Here is a 24968-nt window from a genome sequence, read left to right on the forward strand (position 1 = left end):
GAACCTCACATCTGTCTTGGCAGTTGCAGCCACTGTTCCTTAGAGCTGCACTCTGTAGCCCCAGGGGGCACCTGCAATTAGGAGCCGAGGATACAATGACAGGGCTTTTCTTGAAGAAAACACGGGTGTCTGGGCTGGTTCCAGATTTTCCTCTCTAAGGAGTGGCATTAGGAACCGTGTCCTTGCTGCAAATGTTTCTCGGGTTGCAGCCCTTGTGAAATATCCTGTTCAAACAGCTCCGTCTCATCAGCCCTTCCTTGCTATGAGCTTAGGTCAGTGTCAATTCTCATTTTTTCTGTATATAGACCAGCCAGATCTGTGGCTATCAAAGAGAAATAGGCATGTGTACAGCTTTTCTACAGAATGCAGTCAGTGTTAAATTTAGGCACTAAAATTATGTGTCTCTTGGCATTCAGGCAGCTGAATTGGAAATGCAAAATGAAGAGAACCCTTCGTGTGTGTAATGAAAAATCGTCTGTCTGGAAACCTCTCTCTGGTGTTAACTCATTCAGGATAGAACTCCTCTTTATCACCTGACTTGTTACCATGTTCAGCAGCCCTGTTATGCCATCCAGACTGATATTCTTGAAGCTAGTGTGGCAAGGATTGGACATTTCAGTTATTAAAAATGTTGAGTTCTTCTAAAGGTGCTCCCATATTGTTGTTTGGTCTTTATGCATTCTTCAGGTTTGTTTCAGATAAAACCCAGGAAGCTGGGGTTATGTTATTTTAGTCTAACAGTAATTAGTGAGCCTGGGTGAAAGGCAGGTCTCCTGCCCAAAAGCTTTGAGCAGGACTTTGTGCAGCTGCAAGTAACATTCAAGGCTGAGTTTAAGGCTTCCCAGAAGAGGAGAGGTTGATAAACACTTACCTGTGAGTAGAACATGAGGAGACCAAAGTCTATCCAAAGCAGAATCTATCCAGATAGAAGGAATCTTGCTCTCAATCTTAACTATGAATGAGACAGCTCATGTACCCTTGCTGTTCATGCTGAATTTTGCAGTTTTGATGAATAGAATGAGTTGGAGTTTCTTTTTCCCCTCATCTGATTTTTCTCATTTATTACTACTTTATGCTCATCATGGCACTAAGATGATCTGTCCTCAGGGTTTAATTCAGTTTCTGGGCATTACATAGGTACTGTTAAGTATGTAACTTGTTTTTAGCTTTTTTGAAAATCTGGAGCGAAAGACCAATTTGCTTACCATGTAGGATAAAAAAAAAAACGCTACCAGGAATGGAAGGATTAACCTCTCAGTTGGGAAATGACCATGTTAATGCCGCACCTTATCCTAATCCCATTTCCAAATGGGCCTGGGTGCAAACTACACTGAAGTTACAGTGGCATGTTCTACATCTTGACACACTTAATATTTTTCAAAATCTGCTTTGAACCTTTGTTTATGACTTATGATCATTATTTTATGCTTGTCATACCAGCCAGTTGTTTTACTAGGGAGTTTTGACAGCAGTTGTATTCCTGGCTTGAAAAATTACTCTTTCCTTAAGTACAAGATAGAACATAAGTATATCCTTAAGTGATCTGCATGTTAGGTTTAACTTTTGATTTATTGCTTTCTCTTCTCAAATTTAGGAGCTTGATTGTTCTATGGGTTTTTCAATGCAAAGAAATGCTTCTAACAGCTTGCAAAACTCCACAGTCCAGAAAAATGCTTTGTTCTCCTCTAATGTTGCAGGAAGCAAGTTTTGCTTAAAAAAATTCCTCTAATAGATATAATATATGATATAATATATAATAGATATAGAGTGTATCAGTATCTGTTTGTACAACAGTTAAGATGTACATGTTCTTGGTTCTTTGAAAAACTAATACAAGATAGAATTTGTTTAATCATGTTGCCCCAGCTTTTTATAGGTTATAAATTTTCTTCAATACTTTGGTTGTTAGCAATTGTCTACTTGGAGTTAACTTTTATCTTTAGGTAAAAAGAATTTCTAAAACACTGTAAATGCTTTTAAGTCCTGCTTTTCAGTGCCTTTGCCTGCTTTATTTGATTCTCTGAGTTGAGGAACCTGTGAGATTTAGAGACCTTCAAATGCACATGGCAAGTAGTGGGAGCAGAAAAAAATATATTATTGCAAAATGTTGAGCTGTTGGTCTCCAAACCTCTGGCTGGCAGTGATTTCTTTGCTCCCCATTCATTTAAGCAGATGATTCTTCACAAGGTGGTGTCTCATTTAAATCTCTGATTTTCTTTTCTTCTAGACTGTACCTTCAGTAAAGCTCTGTGGAAGATAGATGTGTGTGCTGCAATGGTGACATAAATATTTCAGAGGACTGGAACAAGTTGTTGAGAATCTGTGTTTGTTTTTCATGCTGCTGCTGAGAGCTGTCTAAGGCAAGTAAACACCATGAGTTTTATCCTGAAACTTCACAGACATTTTCAAAGAACAGTAATTTTGCTGGCCACTTTTTGTATGGTGAGCATAGTTATTTCTGCCTACTACTTGTATAATGGCTACAAACAGGAAAATGAACTTCCTGAAACCTCTTCAGAAGTGGAATGTGGTGATCCTCAACTGTTGCCATACAAGCTGATGGAGATGAAGACCATGAAGCCTGTTGATCCCCTGAGGACAGACCTTGTAGTGCTGGTGTTTGTGGAAAGCCAGTACTCAGCATTAGGCCAAGATATCATAACCATTCTGGAATCTAGCAGGTTTCAGTTTCACATTGAGATTGCATCTGGGAAAGGTGACCTCCCAGTGCTAATAGACAAAAACAAAGGCAAATACGCTCTCATAATATATGAAAATATTTTTAAGTACGTGAACATGGACTCCTGGAACAGAGGCCTTCTAGATAAGTACTGTGTAGAATATGGCGTGGGTGTGATCGGATTTCACAAAGGCAATGAGAACAGCTTGCAGAGCTTTCAGTGGAAGGGTTTTCCTTTCCATGTCCACAGCAATCTGGGTGTTAAGGACTGTTGCATTAACCCTCATTCCCCACTGCTCCATGTGACTAAACCTTCTAAGCTTGAGAAAGGGCCCTTGCTTGGAAATGACTGGGCTGTTTTCCAGATTAATCACACAACTTATCAACCAGTGATATTTGCAAAAGTAAAGACACCAGAAAACCTCCCTCCACCTGCTGCTATAAGTGCTCTCTATGCCACAGTAATTCATGACTTGGGGCTCCACGATGGGATTCAACGAGTCCTTTTCGGCAATAACTTGAATTTTTGGCTGCACAAACTGATTTTCATAGATGCCATCTCTTTCCTCTCTGGAAAGAAGCTCACCCTATCCTTGGATAGGTACATTCTGGTTGACATAGATGATATCTTCGTTGGCAAGGATGGAACAAGGATGAACACCAACGACGTACAGGTAAAGTATGTGCACAAACTAATGGTCATTACAACAACATGATTTTTTTAATCTGAGAGTGGATAGTTGTTCATACTTGGAACTTCAGGGCTCCACCCTGGAGCTGTTCATATGTAATGCACATGTTGAGAGTCTTACAAGCAGGAGGTAAATGTAGTGAGCAACAATAAATGTCAGCATAAACTTTCAAGAGTGGACAGGGTTACTGGCTGTTTGAAATAGGTTGGGATGTCAGGAGTTGCTTGCAGCCTTTCACTTCTCTCATCTCTCTTTTATGGCACCCCCCTTGCAAGGAGGGTTTGTGTTATTCATGGTCTTAAAAGCTCATTCTGTCACTAAATGACTTGACAATTTCCATTTTTATGTTTAGAGTTGTTCATTCCTGAATTTCCACCCTGTTGTACTGTTCAAGTGAGGTGATAGTTGTTGGTCAGGAGCACTAACATATTAACATCATTTCTTCCTGTAAGTATTTCTTCTGTGCTTTTTGTGAGGAGTGTTGTCCCAAAGCACGTAGTAGGATTAGGGTACCTTTCTCAATTTGGTCTTGAAGGTAATAATCTGTATCATACTGCTTGTGTTGCCCTATTTGTGCTAAAAATAAGGGAGAATGTTTTCTTAGAACTTGGTTAGTGGAATGAATAACTGCAAGAAGGAAAGATGAGGACAGCACTGCGTGCAGTGGGTTATTTTTGTTTCATTTTTAACCATGCTTTTGGGTTTTTTCAGCGTTAATATATTTGTCAAGCTACAGCAGCTCTGCATACAGTGCTTCCCTAAACAAAAGGCTTGACCCTGCAGTTCAGCTTCTAATTTGCTTTAAAATTGCAGCATACACTCTTTTCCAAAACATCCTCTGTACATGCAATTGTAAATGAGATTTGCCTCCTTGTTAAGTGGGTGTTTTCCTTAGGCAAACAAATCAGGTGGGAGAGAAGAGAAATCAAGGTGAAGCTTCCTAAATGGTTTTCCTGTGGAGAGAACGATGGCAGTGCTTGAATTAGATAAGGGAGCATGCTTGGAGGGTCTCCTAAATGCAAACTCAGGTGGCAGGAAAAGAGTCAGATCTGACAAACATCCCTGGCAGAACGTGTGTTGTTCTCCAGCAGCACCACTTTGTGCTAACAAAGTGAGTGAAATAAAGCCTGAATAAATCCATCACTGTGTTGTGCAACAGCAGTCGGAGACAGCGTGTTTGGTATTGTTTCTCTTTGTAAGTGACACCTTAGGATTGTCATTTTAAAATAAGTTAGGATATTTAATTGCCAGAGTTATATACCAGAAACAGGAGAGTATTGAGACAAATTTGATTACAGCAGATACAGAAGGATAAACCATATTGTTTGGGGAAAATAATTTGCAGTATGTCAGAAAGTAATCTTCCCGAAATAAAACTGTCAAATTAAATAGAATATCAAAGTGGAAATAACTTTTAAGTAGGATAATTTCTTTTATACAGGACTGTGTTCTGAAACAATGGAACCTAAAAAAAACTGTTCCCTTCTGATTCTTCATCTACTTGTAGTTAAAATGTTGTATTAAACATGTTGTTAGAGCTGTCAGATGCGATGCATCTTCATTACTATTAATATCAAAGGAGTTCTCCTCGGTGGCACAATGACATGTGGAAGGAATGAAACAAAATCAATTTGCAGTAGTTGGAAATACGTTATTGTAAAGTGTATTTGCAGATAAATGACATCTCATTAAAGAGGAGTTTTACTGAGTTCTGCTGCAGTGACTGCGACCGAGAATTGGGTGCTACTAGTGTGAAAAGAGGTTCTAAATGTAGACTTTGTATCATTTCAGTACTCAAGATTAGCTCATTTCCACCAAGCTTACATTTTAACTACTGGCAATATAGAATTAAGGAGGATGCTCTTTTGTGATTTAATTTTGTTTGACATATCTCCTTGATAATATTTTCTGGGTATACTCGCAGCTGCTAGGGCTGTGAGCTGGAGGAGAGTAAGGTGAGTGTTTCTACCAGTGTTCTATAAATGCTAATCAATCTGAAACTTGAGGGGTCTCCCAAGAGCCACAAGACCTCTAGGGTTGGTTCTGGCTGCTCTGTGGATAGGCTGGAGTTCAGAAACTGGAAGGTGAATGCAGAACCAGTAGCAAAACTCAGGTGGTCATCTGCTCTAAACCCCCTGCTCAAGCTGGGCCATGGCCAGGTGCCCTTTGAGTGTCTCCAAGGAGAGAGATCCTGACTGCATGTAAGATCATGGTTTCAAAGCGATTTCTTCTTTAGATATCTAAAATAGATTTCCAAAGTGGCCAGAATAATTAATATGTGGGGGCTTAACCAATTAAAGCTTAACTTCCCTCTCCTTTAAACTATGTGAATTGGAGTTAAGTACATAGAAAAATTACTATTATAAGGTTTAGTGGTAATATTTTATCAGTGTTATATATTGAGCTCATAAGAGGTCAGATTAAAAGCAGGCCTTCCAAAATGAGTGTCTTCTGTACCTCTAAAGAGGAGGCCAAGTGGTGCTACTTGAGCTCGAGTACCTATAGTGTCAGGAACACAAGTGTAAAGAGCCCTTCTGAAAATGTTTTACCAACATAGTTTATCAACCTAAATTCTGTTGTAAATGCTTTGTTTTGTTAAACAGCAGATTAAGTTTATTCTAGTTTCACCACAGCTTCTTCAATTACAAACAGAACAAAAAGGACCCCAACATATTGAAACAGTGGTTCAGACTCCTTGAATAAGTACCTGTTAGAGACTTGGCAGTCTGTGTCTAACATCCAGGCTGATGGAACACAGTTCTTCGATGTAAGATAAGGAGTAGCTGTCACTGTGCATCAGCAATAACCATCCATCCTTATATTTATGTACTTTATCTTCCTCTGCTAAAATAGAAATAATGGAAGATAATGTTTCCATGGTCTAATTGCCTCCCACTTTGAAAATAAGCTTGGTAATAATCAACTCAACATTCATTTTTCAGTGTTTTTTTCTCTCCTATTGTCTGTCAGGCAGGAGGGACCATTAGGCTGTGACAATGTTATATTTTGTTTTCCTTGTTTCTTTTAGAAAGACTTAAGAGCCTGTGCAGTGCAAATAATTCATTTAAATAGACATACAGAGAAAAATCTATCTAGATATCCACAGAATAAGTTTGTCTTAATAGACCGTGATTGTCCTGGCTGACAGTCGACTAATTTAATATCTTCTTTTGTTAGAGTTACTCTTGGTGAAATTTTTATTACTGTAAAGCATTGAGATTTTTCAAGGGAGAAGCAGATGATAAAAGAGGGGAAATTAAATGTGGGTTTTTTTCCTGATGACAGTTTGTTCCGTGCTGGTGGTCTAGGCCGTCCACCTTTCCCTTCATTTCCCCAATATATGCACTTGCTGGAGTTCCTTGAGAGTTAATCACATTTTTCAAATGAAAAATTAGAACACTGCCAAATTATTTTGTCCTAAGAATTAGCTGTTTGAGCTCCTCTTGACTGCCTGGTCCTTTGTGAGCTTTTCAAAAGAGACTGAATTGAAGTCAGGATGGGGATCTCTTCAGGTAAGCCTAACCTTTTTCTATACCTGTAGTTTTTCTTTATAATTTGCAAGGAAAAATCTCCATATTAACCATATCCATTATTGGAAGGGGATGGTAGATCCTTATGTATCGTTCTGTTTTGGGAGTGCTTGGGCAGTGCATCTGTTAGTGTACATGTGCATGGCAGTGGGCACTACAAGACTCAGGCTGCAGTCCCCCGGCATTAACACTGCAGAACTGGAGAAAGGAGCTGTGACAAACATTTCTCTGGTGATGGAGAGGGTTCAGCCAAAGGGAATCAATTCCTAGCCCTTCAGTCTCCATACAGTCTCTCATCTTGCCTGGGTGTTGGGGTTTATAAGGCAGACACCTCTAATGGAGCTACTCCTGTAAATTCCCACAGTAGACATAAACACAGAAAAACAGCTCATCTTCAGGGGGGCTCTGGTTTAGTGAATTGCACCTTAAAAGTATGTGGCTTTGTTCATAAATTGCTTCCAGAGTGACTGACATCAAATATAAACATTTGTATTGGGTCGGATCAGTCCTCTTCCATTTCCCATCGCCAGTGCTGTCACTTCTTTGTTGCTTTCTTAGTCACATTGGTGGCCTAACCTTTTGTTTAATGTACTTCTGTTTAAAAACAGATTTCCCCACTAAGAGAATTTAATTGTATATTCCCTGTATTAAATTCATCCACATTACTCACATTACTGCTTAAATTATTGCAGTTATTTAAAACCCATTAAGTATCTTTTCACCCTCTGCAGCATGCATGGCAAGGAACCAGAACTTCCCAAGGCAAAGCAGACCACTTGGCTATAAATTTAAAAAATCTAGTCATTTGGCTGTTCAGCTTTTCGTGCACAGGAATGACCTAAATATTTGCCTTGGAACAGAATTTTCTCTATATATTGTGGTAAGGCAGAAGGACTAAAGGGTTCAGGCAGAAAGCCTGAATTGTCAAGACAAAGAATGGTCCCTGTCACAGGAGGAAGTCTAATTCTCCAAGTTAATTGCTTCTTTATCTGTAGGATCACGTATAAGGTTATCAGAAAAGAAATGACAGATGTGTCATCAAATGTGTCAGCTGCAGAACCACTGAGCCATAAATCTTTGCTTCGGGGACGCTCAAAAAGTCTTTTTAATCACATCTTTAAATTACATAAGAAATTAATGATGATGAACTTTTGGTGTGCTAAATCATTCTGCGCTCCCAGTTGGTTAGCTGTAATACCCTACACCATTGTGGAATGTGTCTGCTGTGTGTGTACATACATTCTTCCTTAATTTGAAGCTCCTAAGCCATTTCTTACTCACTTGTTGGAAATAGCAGGTAAAAAATGCATTCAGTTCTTCAGAAGTGTCGAGGAGAAGGAAAATTACTGACTGGGGTGTTGCTGTAGCTGTCTGATGCTGTAGCTGTCTGAAGACTGGTTTACTTGAGCATATTGTGTCAGCTGTAGTAGTGTGGAATATTGCACATTGTGAGACAGTAGAGACTTAGAATTAGATTTCAGAATTTAAATACAACTTTTAAAAAAGTTACAAAAATTGTCTTACATATTTTATGGGCTGCTACCAGCATATAGTACATTCTACCAGTCAGTTACCATAACATCTAACTTCTAAAAGCAGTTTGGTTTATGTGCCAGCCTCTGTGAATTTTAATCTAGTAAGATGGATATAACTGCTGCTCCATAGAGCCCAGCTCATTTTTAAAATTGTACTGATTTGAAGTTAAAAGCATGATAAAAATCCTCTCCCAGAGGAAGAGGACTGCAGAGGGGCCACAGGGGATGCAGGTGAGCTGGTTCTGCTTTGACTGTGACACTTCTGCGGCTGCCAGAGCAATGCTGGTGATTCCTCATGGGCCTCTTCCTCCTGTTCTGCACCTGTGTGAGCTGGACACCTCCAAATCTGTGGAATTAGCTTGGTGCTGAGTTTAATTTAGCAGTTTATCCATGGTGGATGATGACAAAAACCGTGCATGCAGTTTTGGTATTGCAGCCTTCATTCCTGTAAATTCAGTGGTTTCCATTAGTTCTGCTTTTGATGAAATTCTTGTTTGTGTCATCAGGTATTTTGTGTTTGGTTTTCTTTGAAAAATGAATTTCTGTCTTTTTTTTCCTCTCTGTTTAGTTTTGTAGTACTGGAGCAACTGAATCTGATGGAGTTTTTTTGTTTGGTTTGGTTTTTAATTGTAATGCCCTGACACTGTACATGAAAACCTAAAAATGTTTAATGCAGACCTGAGTCTTGAGACAGTGATATGTCAAGGATTGCACCATCTTCTGCTGTTATAAATTCAGTGGCAGGTAGCTAAGAAAAGAAAAATGCATTTGAGTTGCAGTTTTTTGTTGTCAGAGAGACTGCAGAAACTGTTTCTTGGCATGGTAAATCCTATGAGGTCTTTGAGGGCAAAGAGGCTGATTTGCTTCAAGCTCTTGTACCCCAGCACCTGATCTGACTATTGGTTATACATTCCTTGGTTTCTTCAGGATAGAACCAAAGGAAATCATGGCTTCTGTAGATCTGCTGGTGCTTTGCCAAGTAAGATGTTGTGCAGTGTGGGTTCAGTCCTTTGCATCTTTCCAGAAAATCAAAGTAATTTGTTTTCATTTCTAAATCCCTGTATTTCTCTGTGATGGTGAACACTTTGCTGTCCTTAGGCTTAATGTGACAATGGTGTCTTCCTGTTCTCAATGGAGTTTTCAGATTCAAGAGCTCTTTTAAATGAAACTTAAGGAATGACACTCAACTGAGATCAAGTGATCTAACTCTGAATATTTGGTAATGTTGTTTCTGGTTTTTCCCTTGACTTAATATATTATGTAGAGAAATATTTACTCTTGAGCATAAGGCTTCCCATGCAAAGAAATCCATAAGAAATGCTTTTGTCCACCCAGTGTGCCAGCCTGCACTGAGGTAATTCTTGGTTCACAGCCACATGGTTAGCAAGGTCTGTCTGTCTACTTGAAAGTACACACTTTAGGTATGTAGGTGAATATTTTCATGGGCATGATAAAAAAATGCACGTGATTCTGCACACTTTGAGTGTTGTCAGCATAACCTAAACTCTGCAGTGGTTGGGTTGATCCATCTGGCCATGGAAACACGAGCTGCTGTCCTGTCAGTGCCTCTCTTTCCATGGATTGTGAGCTCTCTTGGTCAGAGGCTCTTTTTGTTCAGCAAGCACCTCAGTAATACAAACAAGAATAATGCATTACAGCTCCCTGCAGAGCTGCACTGATACAGCAGCAGTGTACGAGTGGCTGCTGCAAGATTTATTCTGGGCTTTTTCAGTGACAAGTTAGCCATCCACTTCCTGCTGCTAACAGAACAGAATAAAACTTTCACAGCCAACAGATAAAAACCAAACTGCAGAGAGATCTAGAAATCAAAGCCATTAGCTGTAAAACATGATAGCAAAAGTGAGCCTTCCTCCATCCTGCTCTTCAGTCACATCAGGGGGCACAGTCTGGCAAGAAAACAAAACGAGAGTGGAAGTCCTAATCACAATTCATTTGTTTCCTTCACAGTACAGCAGCATGGGAAGTGGCCTTGCTTCTCCTGTTCAGCCTGGAAGGTCAGTGCAATGACCTGACTGATTCTAGGTGACCGTGCTTACAAAACCACGTGAAGGAAAAGCAGTTGGTTGCCAGTTTATGTGTAGCCCCTCATGGAATAACAATTCCCTATCTATTTCCAAATCCAGTTTATTTTCTGTGCACAGACCATAAAAACCTTACGACCAATTTTTAGAAGTAGTTACTCTTTAGGAGATTCCTTCTTTCACTTTGTAGTCCTGGAGATGAATTACTGTTGCTCCTTAAAGTGTAGCTTTGTATCTGAGATAAGTAATAAATTAAATTTAAAACCACTTTATATTGCAGAAGTTATACTGCAATCCATTTGAAAATAGAAACAGTAGTGAGGGCAAATAAAAAAGCCTGTGACTGTGAAGAAGAATGCTCCCCAAATCCATTCCAACCCAGGTCAGTAAATCCACATGACAAAGGCTCTCCAGAGGAGACAGGTTTGATTTGGTTTGGGAACACTGGTTGCATTTTTGTGGAACTGATAAGCCACAGCTCTTCCTCAAGCTCCCTTTTACTTGCCTTTTAGTGTTAGCAATCCTAGGAATAAGCCAAGTGTCTCTTCTCCGTTCTAAAGTGGACTTGGACTAAAGATACCTAAGAGTTGTCTTCCACAGAAGGCTAATGGCACTCAAAAGGAGGCTGAAAATCAATTTTGCATTTCTGTAAAAAAATGTTATTTTATGCTGCAAGATGTTCCTCTTATCCCTTGTCCTTTCTCACTGCCGTTGTTAAAGGTAATAGAAATGTTGAAAATGGTAATCCTGAGATTCTCCTAAAACAAGATGAATACTAAAATGTATCTAAGTTTGTAATGTAAGCTGAATTTAAATTCAGACAGACTATGAAAAATATTTTACATCAGTGAAGTACTTCATCTTACTGACTGAGGAGATTTCTAGCAAGATTGTGCTCAGTTCCCCACTACCGGATTAGAAATATTTGGAGAGTGCTTAGAGACACCAGAATAGTCAGGAAACATCTGAGCAAAAAAAATGACAAAATAAAGGCTAAAGAATGCAGTAAGTAAGGATGACCAAAGCAGAAAGCAATAGGCTGCAGATGTCTGCAGGGTATAAACAGTGAGGATGGATAAAAATATTTAATGTAAGGCACAGAGGTATTTAAGCGTAGGCTGAATAGCCAATAAAAACAGCAGAACAGAGGCTAATAGCCAAAAGGAAGTTGAAGCATTATGTAAGTCTTTAAAAATTAGATGTGGCAAAAAAGTATGAAATATGCTATTGCAAGGAAAATAATACTGGCAGGGGATTTGTATTAAGATATGTTCTCAATCTCGTGCAGTAAATCAAATGCTGAGCTCAGTTGGATTCCTGTGTATTGGTTTGAGGCTGCAAGTGTAGACTTTGCCAGCTGGGATTTTTATCTAGGCATATCTAGCCTTTGTAATCTTGTCTTTTAGGAATGCAAGCATTCATGAAAACAGGTAAGTTGTGCGTTAACACTTCTAACAAAATCATCCCCCCCCTTTTTCACAGAAGTCTTGGGATTTTCTGCAGTTACATCCTTTAGACTTGGTACTATGTGGGAGCCAATGAAATTGTCAAAGTTGTTATTAACTTGAAATAAGTTAATATGTTATTTCTGTGTTGGCTGCATATAATCATGAAAGTATGGCTTGAGAAAAGAGATGTATTTGTTATTTTGTGGAAATTTTCTCTTGGGGCTTTTTTTTTGTAATTTCTTTGATACCAATGGTGATGTAGCTGGGGAATTTCATTCAGCAGCTTTAGAACCACTCATAAAGAGAAGGAGAAAACCATAAATTCTGACCCGTGGCTGGTGAGCAAGCTGAACATTGAATTCCCATCTGTATCTTCCTGGTGCTTTCAGACAGAGTGAGAACACAAAATTTTTTTTTGTTCAAGATTGTTTTTTTCTGTCAGTAAAGATGAAACATAGAAAAAGAGCTTTTGGTTTTTCTTAGCTCACCTGAAACAAAGGGACAGAGGTAGATAGCTATTTTTATTCAGAAAGAGTATTAGAAGCAGAGGAATCTTTTTGGCTCTATTAGGAAAAAAAGGAACATCTGAGAAGCATTTGGGAATGAACTGTGACATTGATGCATTGCCCAGCACGTGGAATGATCTTTATTTAATATGCCAGTAATGTGGTAATTTTTCTTGTGCTTTGCTAAGCAGGGAGAGCCACCAGTTCATTTTGGTTGTTGTCTAGATTACAGGGTTTGAGTCTTCATTCATTTGCACTCTTTGTTCTCTAGTATGTAGAACTTGGCATTGACACAAATGCTGTGCTTTAGTCTTACCTGGGGGGGAAAAGTATGAGCTGAGAGGTGAGCAAACCCCAAGGTGTTTGTTTTTGCTTGGTGTCAGCATTTTAGACATGAAATGCTTGCAGTGTCCAATACTTCTTCCAAGGTACGTAAATAGCAGCTTGTTATACCTTGGTACGTGGAGTTGAGTTTTTCTGTAATCATGTAACAGATTTATATTGTTAGTGTGGCCATTGTTACTCTGTGGGAAAGAAGTATAGAAATTTAAATGCTTTGAATTCTATGTGCATTGGAAAAATAGATAAATTTCACTCACTCTTGATCTCTGATTTTTTACATAATTATGTAGACCAGACTTCGAAATCTTATTCATTTAATATTGTGCTGAGCAGGAAGCACAGCCTGTAGGCCTTCTGGGGATAAGTGAGTCCTAGTTTGTCCAGGCTCAGGTTTTGAGGTCTGGAGAATATTGGCACCGAAGATAAAAGTAAGATGAGGTTTTTCCAGAAGGCCATATTCACTTTCTCTTGGATTTGATATATGTAACACTGACACTACATTTTTACTTGCATTACCTAAAGAAATGAGTTTTTATTTTTTTATTTCTCAGTCTGCCTCTGTCAGTCCAGGAATTAAATTGAAAGAGGGTAGATGTGGAGGGATAGAATGTAACAAAATATAGTGCAGAAGGTGGTCTCACCCCTGAGGAGTTGCAGCTGTACTCATCACCAAAGATAAGAACAGGCCTGCCCTTAACAGGCCACAGCTGTGTCCAATAAGATGAGTGCTACAAAAGAGTTGGGGTTAGCTGGGTGAGGGGAGAGATGGAGCTGGTTGGTTGTGCTATAAGGAGAGATGGAGTTTGTTGGTGGGGCTGTGAAGAAGAAGGAGTCAGTGCTGCAAGGAGCTGCCCATGAGAAGTCACCAAGAAGGTATGGGACTTTTGCAACATGATGACAACAGGTAGATTTGTATCAGACATCAGGAAGCAGAGATTTTTACAGTGAGGGTGGTGAGGCCTTGGTATAGGTTGCCCAGAAAAGCTGTGGTGTCCCCACCTCCTGAAGTGTCCAAGGCCAGGTTGGACGGGGCTTGGAGCAACCTGGTCTAGTGGAAGGTGTCCCTGCCCTTGGCAGGGGGTTGGAGTGATGTTACTGTTCCTTTCTTATCTGGGTAGGATGTGTGGGGAAGGGAAGGGAAGGAGGTGCTTTGGAGACCTGACATGGAGAGCAGGTCCTAGGCAGCAGCATGAAAGGAGCTGCAGGCTATTGCACCTTGGGAATAGCAGTTTTGGAATCAAATTTGTGATAAATTGTGTTTTACAGAACATCACCTTTTGTACACCAGCCATGGTGGATAGGTAGGCCTGAAGCTGCACCTCAAAGACCGGGGGTGCTTTGTGCAGAGTGAGGTGGCCCCTGACAGACTTGTCAGGGCAGAGCTGGTGCAGTGCCCCAGCTGCAGCTGCCTGTGCATCAGCTGAGCCCGAGCTCTCTGCTGCTCAGAGATGAGGCCTTGATCTTCTTCCAGAGCTGTGCCTTGCGGCTGTTTGCAGCCACTCAGTGCCAGTGGCAGGGTGAGAGCGCCCACTCAGGGACTGGGATGTGCTGCAGCCAGATCTGCCTGCCGGGCCCGCAGTGGGAGCTACAGCTGGAGCCGGCCTGTGAGGGCGCATTAAATAAGGAGCAAATGTGCTGTTGATAATGAATGTGGAGCTGGGAGCTCAGATCACAACCTCTGTCCTTTCTGAGCTGGGTGCCTATAAAATACATGCCCACTTGGACGGAACAGCCCATGGCAGTGTTTTATCTGTGACAGAACACTGTGCACCCTTGCAGACAGGATGTGAAGCTGCAGCAGCGTGGGTTGGCTAATGAGGGGTGCAGAGGTGTAATGCCTAATGTTTCCTGGGAGCCAGATAAGTGTCAGCACAAATCAATGAGCAACCCTTAGAATGTAGCTGCTGCTGGTGGGATGCAATGGAGACAAGTCAGACTAAGCAGGCAGAGCAGAGTGGCCCAGAAGTGACCTGGAACAGCATCTGAGGGATGGCCTGTCGTGCTCTGGGGCTGTGTGTGACTGCAGCTCAGCTACCAGAGTGCTTCCACTGGGCTCACAGACCTCACATTGTCTCTGTACTGACCATCACTGGATCACAAGAACTTAAAAATACCTAGAGGTTCTAAATGCATTTTAGAGACACTTTGGTTTTGCTCTGAGTTCTTTTATACTCTGAGAACTTGCCTCTTAATACGTGGTGTTACATAAGCAGGTCAAGTATTAGATAAAAATGCAGCCAGCAAGGTTTCTATTGAAAACTATCTGACCAAAATCCACGGGAAAATAGGTAGCAGTAGGGTGTTTTATTATTTCCGTTTCAACTGAGCTGGGGTTTTTTTTGACCTTTAATTAAAAGAAATGCAGGATTTTATTTCTTCTAACTGCAAAATAACGAGATGGTTTAGCTGTTTAGTAACAGTAACCTCTTTCATCTAAGTACAGTTTAATTAACAGCTAATAAAGCCAAAGTTCAGACAGAACCCTGAAAACAGCATGCTAATTACCTAGCTTTATTAAACACCATTGGCACCAAGTGTTTATAACCTTCAAGTTACCTTGCAGTAATTAGCTCAGTTCTCATTAGATGATAGCTCAGCCTCCGAGAAGTGAGAAGTTGGTGAAAGAAGTTAGAAATGTTTCTTAAATCTCTTGGTTGTTCAAATGATTTACCTAGATGAAAGAGCCTAATTACTTGAAAATACATAATTGCACTATCATCAAGATCATTATTGTATGGGATAAAAAAACAACTCTAAAGGAAGACCCGGTGACATTTAAAACAGTGTATCCTGATGAGAAAACATTTTATTGAAATTATTTGAGCAACATTTTCCAAAGTGTCTCTTTATATTTTAAGGATCCTTCACTGGACACATCAGTTTGGACCCTAAGGTGAAGTTGTGGCTCCTGAATTTTTTTTTTGTGTTGGACACTAAAAACTTTAGGGGGGCACATAATTGGGCTCCAGGCGGATACTTTATTGACACTTAGAGGGAAAATTGGCTTTCCTGTTCTCTGCCAGCAAAACACTTTGCAGAAAAAGCCAAAGGTTTTCTTTGTTTTTTCTCTTGCCCTCTCTGTAGTGTCAGCTCTGCTAAGAGAGTGCACAAAGACAAATGAAGCTTTCTTGTCCTTTTGTCTGAAGGATAGATAAAATGCTTTTTTCAGGTACATCCCTATACCCAAAGCAATTATTCTTTCTCCCACATAGATTAAATGTTTATGGTAATGGGTGTCAAATTGCTAATCTTGGAAATCCAAAAAGAGTAGTCATTGCATTTTAATGATGTTCCAAAATACATAATTTATCATGAAGGAATCATTTTTCCTCAGAAGCAAAACTGTCCAATAAAATCCTGATTCGCAGACACTTGGGCTGGACCTTCGCTGGGGCTGTCTTCTGTGGCTGCTTGTCGTGCTGCTTCCCAGCAGCCCAGGTTCTGCGGGAGGGAGAGGTTGAGGGAGCAGGTGCTGTGCCAGTACCTGAGCAGCCGCTTCTGCTGCAGCACTCCCAGAGCAGGAAAAGGCAAAGTGATGTCCCAAAAAGAGCAGAGTAAAAGGACATCACATCAGTAACAGCTCATTAAACCTCTCTACACCAAGAGCCCCGCTCAGAAAATGGCTTTACTTCTTGTTCTTCCCTCTCTTGCAGGGGTTACAGAAGAAATACAATATGGAAAAATTAAAGCTACTTCTGTATAAGAGCTCCCCTAGAGGGGCTTGCTATGCTTAGCTCAGGTGCTTTCACATTACACTTTCTATTAATTGGGCCTTGCCTTTATTGAAGAGCCAACACAACATGAGAAATTTTACTCAAAAGCAAAATAGTTCCTAATTTAATGGCTCCTTTGATAGTATTTTCAGACAGTAAAATAGTTAAGCAAGCAAGTGTTGAGAGATGAGATCTGTTTCCCAACAAAAAGGAGGAGGAGAAAGGCTTTCTGGAAAATGATGAAGCTGCCCTTGCATTTGTTGCTGACATAAAAGCAGGTACCGATGTGAAGTGTAAGATGTTCATGCTGCAGCACTGTGAGGCTCTCTGTCTGCTTGCCAGTTCAGTTGAAATGTACGTGATTACGAGTAGAATTACCAGCATATTGAACTATTTCTCTTTTCAAGTGCCTGAGTTCTTTAGCAGCTTTTCAGCAGGAAAATAGTCATAAATATGTTGGTGTGACTGCACAAAGAAGGCGTCGTTCCTCTTTGGTGAACCAGAGCTCAACAAGGAAATCTTGATTTATTCCTTTGATCAGTCAAGGCATTTGAGTCTGAATATTTGTGTTGATGCTGAAGAAATTGCAACTGTCTGTGTGCTGGAGACAGGCTGACACTTGCAGCTTTTCTGTGGCAGACTCTGAAGTGCAATCACATTGATATATTTGAGGGCAGGAGGCAGGATGGCTTCCTGGCTATGCAAGTGGGAAGCAAGTTTGAAGATAGGAGTTTTATCTTTGGCTTTTCAGCTGATTTACTTGAACTAAAACTTTTGACAGCCCATGTCATCTGTCCACGCCTCGGTCCTGTTTGAGAGATGAGAAAGTCTGTTGTTTTGCTGTCAGGATAACTTCTGTCTATCCCTTGAATGGTACCAGGGCCTTTTTCTGAGATTTTGATTTTTACTGTTAGTGAAGGAAAAGGGGTTCTTTCATCATGTATTGAACATTTATGTTTGATTTCTGGCACTAGGAGTTTCCTAAACTTCGTCTGTGAGCTTAGGAAAAGTTCAAAAGAAAGTACATTGGAGCTGTGTCCATGAAAGGGATTATGCAGCCAACGTTGTACTTTCCTTATAGTACCAGCAGAAATATAGCATGTACTAAATAATTATTTATAAACGTATGAAGGCTTGACTAGACTAAAAGACTAGACTAATTCTAAAATACAATCTTCAGTACTGGTGTATTTATGTAACCTCTCATACAGATAGCCAGAGGTGCTGTTCATAAATAGTTATAAAATATCCAGAAAATACCAGCAGTTTACCTTCAGCTTATAAAGCAGCATGTTAAAAGAAAATTTCAGGCTTTTAGTCCCCCTACATTTCTCTCTTTCTGTCTTTCTGATGGAAACTCACAGTAATACGCCCTGCCATCTGCTACTATATATTTTTCATGAGTTTTAACATTTTGTTTTTAGAACCTGAAAGATGAGTAAAATGTCAAGTCGCCCAGAAAATAATCATAGGCACGACAACTCAAATGTTAGCTCAGCTTGTCTGTACCCAGTGTGGTTCACAGCTTGTCTGTGGCCTCCCTCTTTGCAGGCAGAGCAGGTACACCCTTGGAATTAGCTGATAACATTCCCAACACAAGGCAAGAAGGTGGGACCCACACTGGCAAAATTAATTCCCAGGGAAGAAGTGAGTTCTGTCTTGCATTATTGCAGAAATGTCTTGGGCCTTCTGCCACCTTTCTCCCTCCTCGCTTTTAAAAGCCTGTTGGTCATTCTGGTTTTTCCATGCTGCTGGATGGAGACCAGATTGGGGGTGACAAGCTGGGAAGGTGTTACATGTTAGGAAGGTACAGCATAAAACCTTCAGCTCCAAAAAATGCTCTCAGCTCTTAATGTGGAGGGAAAGAAGTGAGCAGCCCTTCATGCCACCTCCTGTCAGGCTGTGCTCAGCCTCCCTCCCCCTCAACAATGTGTGCCCTTAGCACAGGAAGGGAATCGCTGAATTATTTGCCTCCTACCTTTTTAACCATGCAGAGATAAGGTTATTTCATTGAATAGATTCTGAGCAGCCCAGGGTTGCTTTTCATGTAAGTCCTGTGCAGATCTGGTGCCTTTTATTAGAATAAGAAGCTTCCTTGGAGATCTTTGCACTCTGAGCCTGTGCAAAAGCCCTTGTTACAGCATTGCAAGATTTTTCACTTAATATTCTGCTTCATAAGTCTGGAGCTTGGGTTCAATTATCTCAATTCTGTGCTTCATTTTGCTTATTCCTTTAGAATCTCTCTTGTTCACAGGACAGTTTTCAGGCTTTGCAGTGAAAGATGATGATCTTCACCAGGTGAGTCCTGGGAAAGACCTGAAGAAGAGCTTGTGTGCTCTAATAAGGTGGATATTGCCTCAATCTGTAAAATGGGTCATATTTTAAGGAATTGTAAGTTGAGTGTACTGTGCTTAATACCTCTACTGGATTGGACTTTCTACTATTTTTTGTCATTGGCATATAATTGTAGGCTAATCACTTATATAATGAAAATGTTCAGGCACAATAATTAAAATTACTGAATCATATTTTTTAAGGCACTAAGTTGTCTTTGCATTTCAAGAGTAGGGCGCCTACTAGACCTTTGAACCTTTGAAAATCTCCAGTCATTTTAATCTTTTTTTGTGCAGTTAAATACATTCCCCATTCATAGCACAGTCATGCTTCTCTGACAATAGTAATGTTTTCAACCCTTTATTAAAATCATTGTGCTATACTGTATGTTGACTTGGAAAACTTTTCTGTGACCTTTGCTCATCTGGTTTGGTTTTGTTTTGCCAAGTTGGCAAAGCTGGATTTCTGTGTTCCACCTGCCAGACTGAAGGAGACAACAGCAGAGTGTAAGAGTCTGGGAGTGAACTCCTGAATGTGATATGTAGATTGTAGGAGTAACAAATCAAGAAGAGCTTATTGAAACCAATGAGTGAAGCTGTACCTGATGAATAATGCTTCCCCCTTCTTCCTACATGCTGTTTTTTTGTTTGTACTGCTTTAGTGCAAGTACACAGATGCTGACAGTCAGGATGCTCACTGTCTGAGAAATGAGTCAGAATTTGGGGGAATCTGCAATCCAGTTTTTTGATGTGGAATAAGGTTGATTTAGCTTCTTCCTGTCTCTCTAGATTTTTCTTTTTGCCTTGCCCATGATTTTGAAACCTGACTGAAATGCTGTGGATGTACTTGAGCTGATGCAGAGCAATGCAGCTCTGACAGTTGCTCTGCACTCTCATGAATGGAGCAGTGCTGGGGGCACAGGAGATCTGAAATGAATTCCTGGCTCTGGCCCAGCTTTACTGAGTGACTGCTGGAAGGTCTTTTCTCTCTGTGTGCCTTTGTTTTCCTCTCTCATGATTCAGGGAGTAACCCAGCATTTAGTAGCTGGTTATCTTCATGAGGAGAATGATGGAGTTTTCATGCGGTCTTTAATCTTTATGTGCTAATAAAAATATCTGTACTTCTCTGTCATGCATAAAGAGCTGTTTTTAAATAGCAAAACCAATTGAAAAGGCACACAACTGTAAAAATATTTATGTCGTTATATTAAGTTTGTGTGCCAGGTTGTGTTCTCTACAGGTATGTTTATATGCTGGTTTGCTTCTTTTTCAGGCCCTGCTTGATACTCAGAACCTTTTGAGAGCCCAGATTACTAATTTTACTTTCAACCTTGGATTTTCAGGAAAATTTTATCACACAGGTAAGAATCAAACACTAAAATTACTTTGATTTTGATGGTGTTCTGTGTGGTGGGAGGACAAGTAGGAGTGATAGAGTCACAGCATAGAGTCTTTACTATGCTGTGTTCCTGCATTAGTTGCTGGTATGGAACAGATTAAATGCCTCTGCCCTTCTATTAAAATTCAGCTCCTTTCAGTCTGCTTTTGAGTGGTGATTTCCACCAATCACTTAAAATTTTGTATTGATTTCACTGAGGGATCTGTTGAGCTGCCACAGTTCATCCTTATGGTTGTTTCATCTCTACTGTAGAAATATATCAGTATATATTATCCCTTAAAATAATTTTGTTTTAAAACTATATAGAAATAGGAGAGATAAAAGAAAGAGTATTAAATAGGATGTGGGCCAGCCAAGTGATCCTGACTGTCCCATTTTGCCAGCAGTGCCTCAGCAGGAAGAATTTTAACCGGTCGCAATTTATTATGTTAACATCATTCTTACTGTTTCCAACATTTGTAAAAATATAGTAAAAGGAGAAAGTTTACTTCAGAAATGTTTGGGGGTTTTTGTTTTTTTTTTTAAATTCCCTCTGCAGGGACTGAGGAGGAGGATGAGGGTGATGACCTGCTGCTGAGATCTGTGGATGAGTTCTGGTGGTTTCCCCACATGTGGAGTCACATGCAGCCACACCTCTTCCACAATGAGTCCTCACTGGTGGAGCAGATGATCCTCAACAAAAAATTTGCCTTAGTGAGTTATATTTCTGCATTTTTTATTTAATTTAGGTACTCCGAAACCATTATTCTGTATAGACTAGGAAAAAAACCCCACGTTTCCGAAAGAATAAATACTCCATTGAAAGGTATCAAATGACTTTGTGAAACCACTGGATGTTAGGGTTAGGTAAGTGCGCCACATTTTCAAAGATGCAGTTCTGCAGTGATACCCAATAACATCTCATATATTCTCTTTGCATCAACTTTATGTAAACTTGTTTTGAAAAGCATTGCCTTTACTAATTATTTATTCACAGCAAAGCTCTGAATCAAAATGTTTCAGTGCGAATATAAGAAAAAAATCAAAACAAATGTTAGGTCTGAGGATATTGGAGAAACAGATCACAGTTAAATTCATACAATAAACAAAAATTGCCATATATAAGACATGTTATTTGTCTGAAGAGGGGGTCTGGTGTTAAGACCTAATGGTATCAAAATATCTCAGCAGACATAACTTGTTTACTGAACTGCATTTGCTCTTACAACAGCCTAATTTTACCTCTTCCTTTTCGAAATCCACTGGTTGCTCTTTAGCTGGGAGGTGATGGCTTTGTTCCTGCAAGGAGCAGGGGGATTTGAAATAGCAGAACAACAAAGAATGCTCTTAATGGTCATGTGTCAGTGAGTGTAGGAGAAAAAGATAGACCTGACTATCAGCCAATTAAAGTTTGTATTTGAAATCTTGGCTTTTAAGTGAGACACATGCTTTCTTTCAAACAAAGACTTCACCTAGTTTGCTGTAAATTGTAGTTGGACTGAGCACAGGACAGCTCTGCTTTGTTTCCTTTGAAAAAGGCATTGCAGTAGGTGTTAGATGCCTGAAAATTTAAAAGTCTTGTGTCCAGAATTGCCCTTTTAATATGATTCTGTGTACTGGTGCAAGCTCCCCTGGAAATCAAATGGGTCCTTGTAGTTCTTTGTGGTCTAAGACATCCTCTGGGATTAATGTGCAGGATGTACTTGTTAGAGTGTTATAAGGAAAATGCATTTTCAACCCTGGTTTATGTAACTTCAGCAGTTGCCATTTACTTCACTACTTTCAATGCTCCGAATGCTTACAGATATTTTATGTTAATTTTTTTCATATTTAGACATGAAGCTACTCACTATGTTTCATTTCTTCAGAGCACTTAAATTAATAACAGAGCGAAGTAGCCACTTTTTTGAAAGAGGCCAAAATTGCTGATGCCTGGTGCATTATTCACTCAATGTGTGTATTGTGTGGGAGATGTTCAACTGGGGAATAACAGTCAGTGAGGAATAATGGAGACACTAATTCATTGAAGATGATAGGCCCCTTATTGGAGTGAAAGATTTAGATTATGTTCTTATTACTGCCGATTGTCAAACTCGAGGGGAGAAGCCTTAAAAATCAGACTTTTGTTTATAGATAAATGAAGGAGATGCAGTGGGATGTTAGAGAATGCAATTTCTAACATGATCTGTGAATATTTTCCGTTCTGATGTTTATGCATGCTTAAGGGCAGTAAGAAAGATAAAAGGAAGAAGAATTGGATTATCTGTGATGGAATTAAATCGTGTAAAGCGGCGTAACTGATGGAGTATCTGCTCTTTATCTTCTTGTGCAGTACAACCAGGAGGGCAGATGTTATTCATTCCTGCTTGGCAGAATACACATGGTGCCCTTTATGTGTGCCATAAAGGCAAACAAGAATTTCACAATTCTTTAAACATAAAGAACTCAGGGTTCTCCACTGTGATTGAACCAGATGTGTCTGTTACACACAATGAATGGTTTTGCTAACATCACACACCCATTTTTCTGGAGATTTTCATGTTCCTTAGTACCTGGGTTATTCAAAGGAAGAGGTCCAGCTATCAGCCAATGCTTTGCACACACAGTATGATCAGGAAATATGGTGAAGATGATTGTATCAATTCAAGCCATATTAAAAACTCTAAGAATTCAAAGACAGTACCAGGGCAGTCTTCCTAAATCATGGCAAAATTGATTCCTCTGATCAGACTACAAGGAATATCTGCTATATACTGTTCCTTTGAAAAGTCACCTGAAGGAAAATGCATTGGGTGTGAAGAGAATGTAATGGCACCAAGGTATGTACACACAGTAAATGCCAGCAGTCTTCAAAAATAGGAAATGTGCTACACAAGGGTTTACTGTACAGCTTCTGCCTGTAGATTGTTACAAGTGGTTATCTGTCTTCCATTTTTAACATGACACTGAAATAGTTAAGCTGGTTTTTGAAAATGGATTTGTCTTTTGAATGGACTAGAGGGGAAATGCAGTGACTCTGAAATTCAGCTCCTCATCCAAGTAATTGTGAAGGGACGTGTAGTGGAAGTTGTGGTTTTGTAGTTGTAGTTGCCAAATGCTATGTGTTGTGTTGAGTATGTGCCAGTGATTATCTCTCTGAAATCAGAGTTTGTGAGCAAATTGCTTGCAAGAACTTCAAAGTGTGCAGCTTTCTGTTTCATGTAGATTGAATGAACCAATGTAAAATGCATTTATATCCTTCTTCCCTGCCTACTCAGAAACATATTTTCTAAAAAGGTTTTGTCTTTAAATCCTGTGTTTCATCTTCACTATGCTGCCCTCCATCTCCTTCCAGATCATCATAGTTTGATATTACTGTTATTTGAATTTCAGACCCGTTCTTGGTCTTTCACAAACAAAGCATTTGAGAAATGCCAGAACATTAAGTTTCTTAAATTGTTGAGTGCAGCCATTGTTCTGTCATGTTTTAGGAACATGGTATTCCAACTGACTTGGGCTATGCAGTGGCTCCACACCACTCAGGAGTCTACCCAGTACATGTTCAACTTTATGATGCCTGGAAAAAGGTCTGGAACATCAGAGTAACCAGCACAGAAGAATACCCACATCTGAAACCTGCAAGGTATAGACGAGGCTTCATCCACAAAAACATCATGGTGAGTTGTGTTGCTGATGTTCATTTTGTACTCTGCCATTTCATGAACCATTTCCTTTGAAGTGGAAAGGCAGGATATCCTGAGAGTTCACACTGCAAGAAGCACACATTGCTATGCATAAGTAGCAAGGTATATTTCACAGTGCCTTGTTAATTAAAATCAGGCTGTTGCTGGTGATATTTCTGCTGATGAAGGTGGCACCCTGCTGACAGCAGTTAACAGGCTGTTAACTGTTCTAGTCCTGTGGTTAATGCTGGTTCAGAGAGCTCAAGCAAAAACTCAGTTTTGCATCATTTAACACAATATGCTGGGTTAGATTTCTCTCAGGTTTTAAATTTGCATGGTACCATTAGCTGCAAAAGAGTATTGCCAGATTATGCCACTTCAGAATCTGGATCTGGCTGGGTACATGTTTTTGTCTTCCCTATGAACTGTGCATGGTTGCCCTTGTTTGGCTTCCTGCCATACACAAATGCGGGCTGGGCTTTGCAGCCTGGGTTAACCCAGAGCCTCAGGAGCTGTGGGGAAGGAAGACACCCCCCACACCACCTCCAGGCTACCAAAGTGCTCTCAAATCCCACTGTTTTCCTGAATTTCCTAACTCCCAGCGCTGTCACAGCCACGTTTTCCAAAGGAAGGGCTTGTACCCAACTGGCGTGGAAGGCTTATGCTGTTTCCATCTGGGCACTGGGATGGAGGCTATTTCGGGTTCACATCTCATCAGTATTACCTCAGAACTGTTTCAAAACAGCTTTCCAAAATACTTGGTGGCATCTTCCCAAGTAACTTTCTTTTGGAGCGTGTGGGAGAGCAGTGAATGGGGTCCTGTTGTACCTCTGGCTGCAGCAGGCACTTTGGGGAGGTCAAGAGCCTTGGCATGACACTTAGAACAGAATTCTGGTATTGTTCTTGTGTTGCCATGGATACCACTTCCCTAAGCTAAGCAGTAGTATTTTAACATTTTGATCTATTTTTGGGTGAAGCAAATGAAAATGATCTCCAGAAATCTAGGAACAGAACTGACACCAATATAGGGCTGAGCTACAGTTTGTACTCCTCAAAGCAATCATTGCGTGTGAAATAATGGGTGTGTGGATGTGCTTAGGGAGCACA

General features: G+C 40.1%; 1 protein-coding gene across 2 annotated transcripts in view; it reads left to right on the forward strand.

Annotated features, from left to right (window-relative positions):
- LOC139602436 (bifunctional heparan sulfate N-deacetylase/N-sulfotransferase 3) overlaps nucleotides 1–24968 on the forward strand; it is a 52559-nt gene that overhangs the window by 4376 nt on the left and 23215 nt on the right. For both annotated transcript variants that reach the window (XM_071452295.1, XM_071452296.1), the window contains exons 2-5: nucleotides 2228–3354; nucleotides 20095–20182; nucleotides 20759–20913; nucleotides 23670–23855. In XM_071452295.1, the coding sequence (XP_071308396.1) occupies nucleotides 2374–3354; nucleotides 20095–20182; nucleotides 20759–20913; nucleotides 23670–23855 (1410 nt within the window). In that variant the 5' untranslated portion in view covers nucleotides 2228–2373. The remainder of the gene's footprint in view (nucleotides 1–2227; nucleotides 3355–20094; nucleotides 20183–20758; nucleotides 20914–23669; nucleotides 23856–24968) is intronic.

Source organism: Agelaius tricolor, unplaced genomic scaffold (assembly GCF_023055355.1).
Source record: "Agelaius tricolor isolate 1412-34295 unplaced genomic scaffold, bAgeTri1.0.p SCAF_34, whole genome shotgun sequence".
NCBI classification, from domain to species: domain Eukaryota; kingdom Metazoa; phylum Chordata; class Aves; order Passeriformes; family Icteridae; genus Agelaius; species Agelaius tricolor.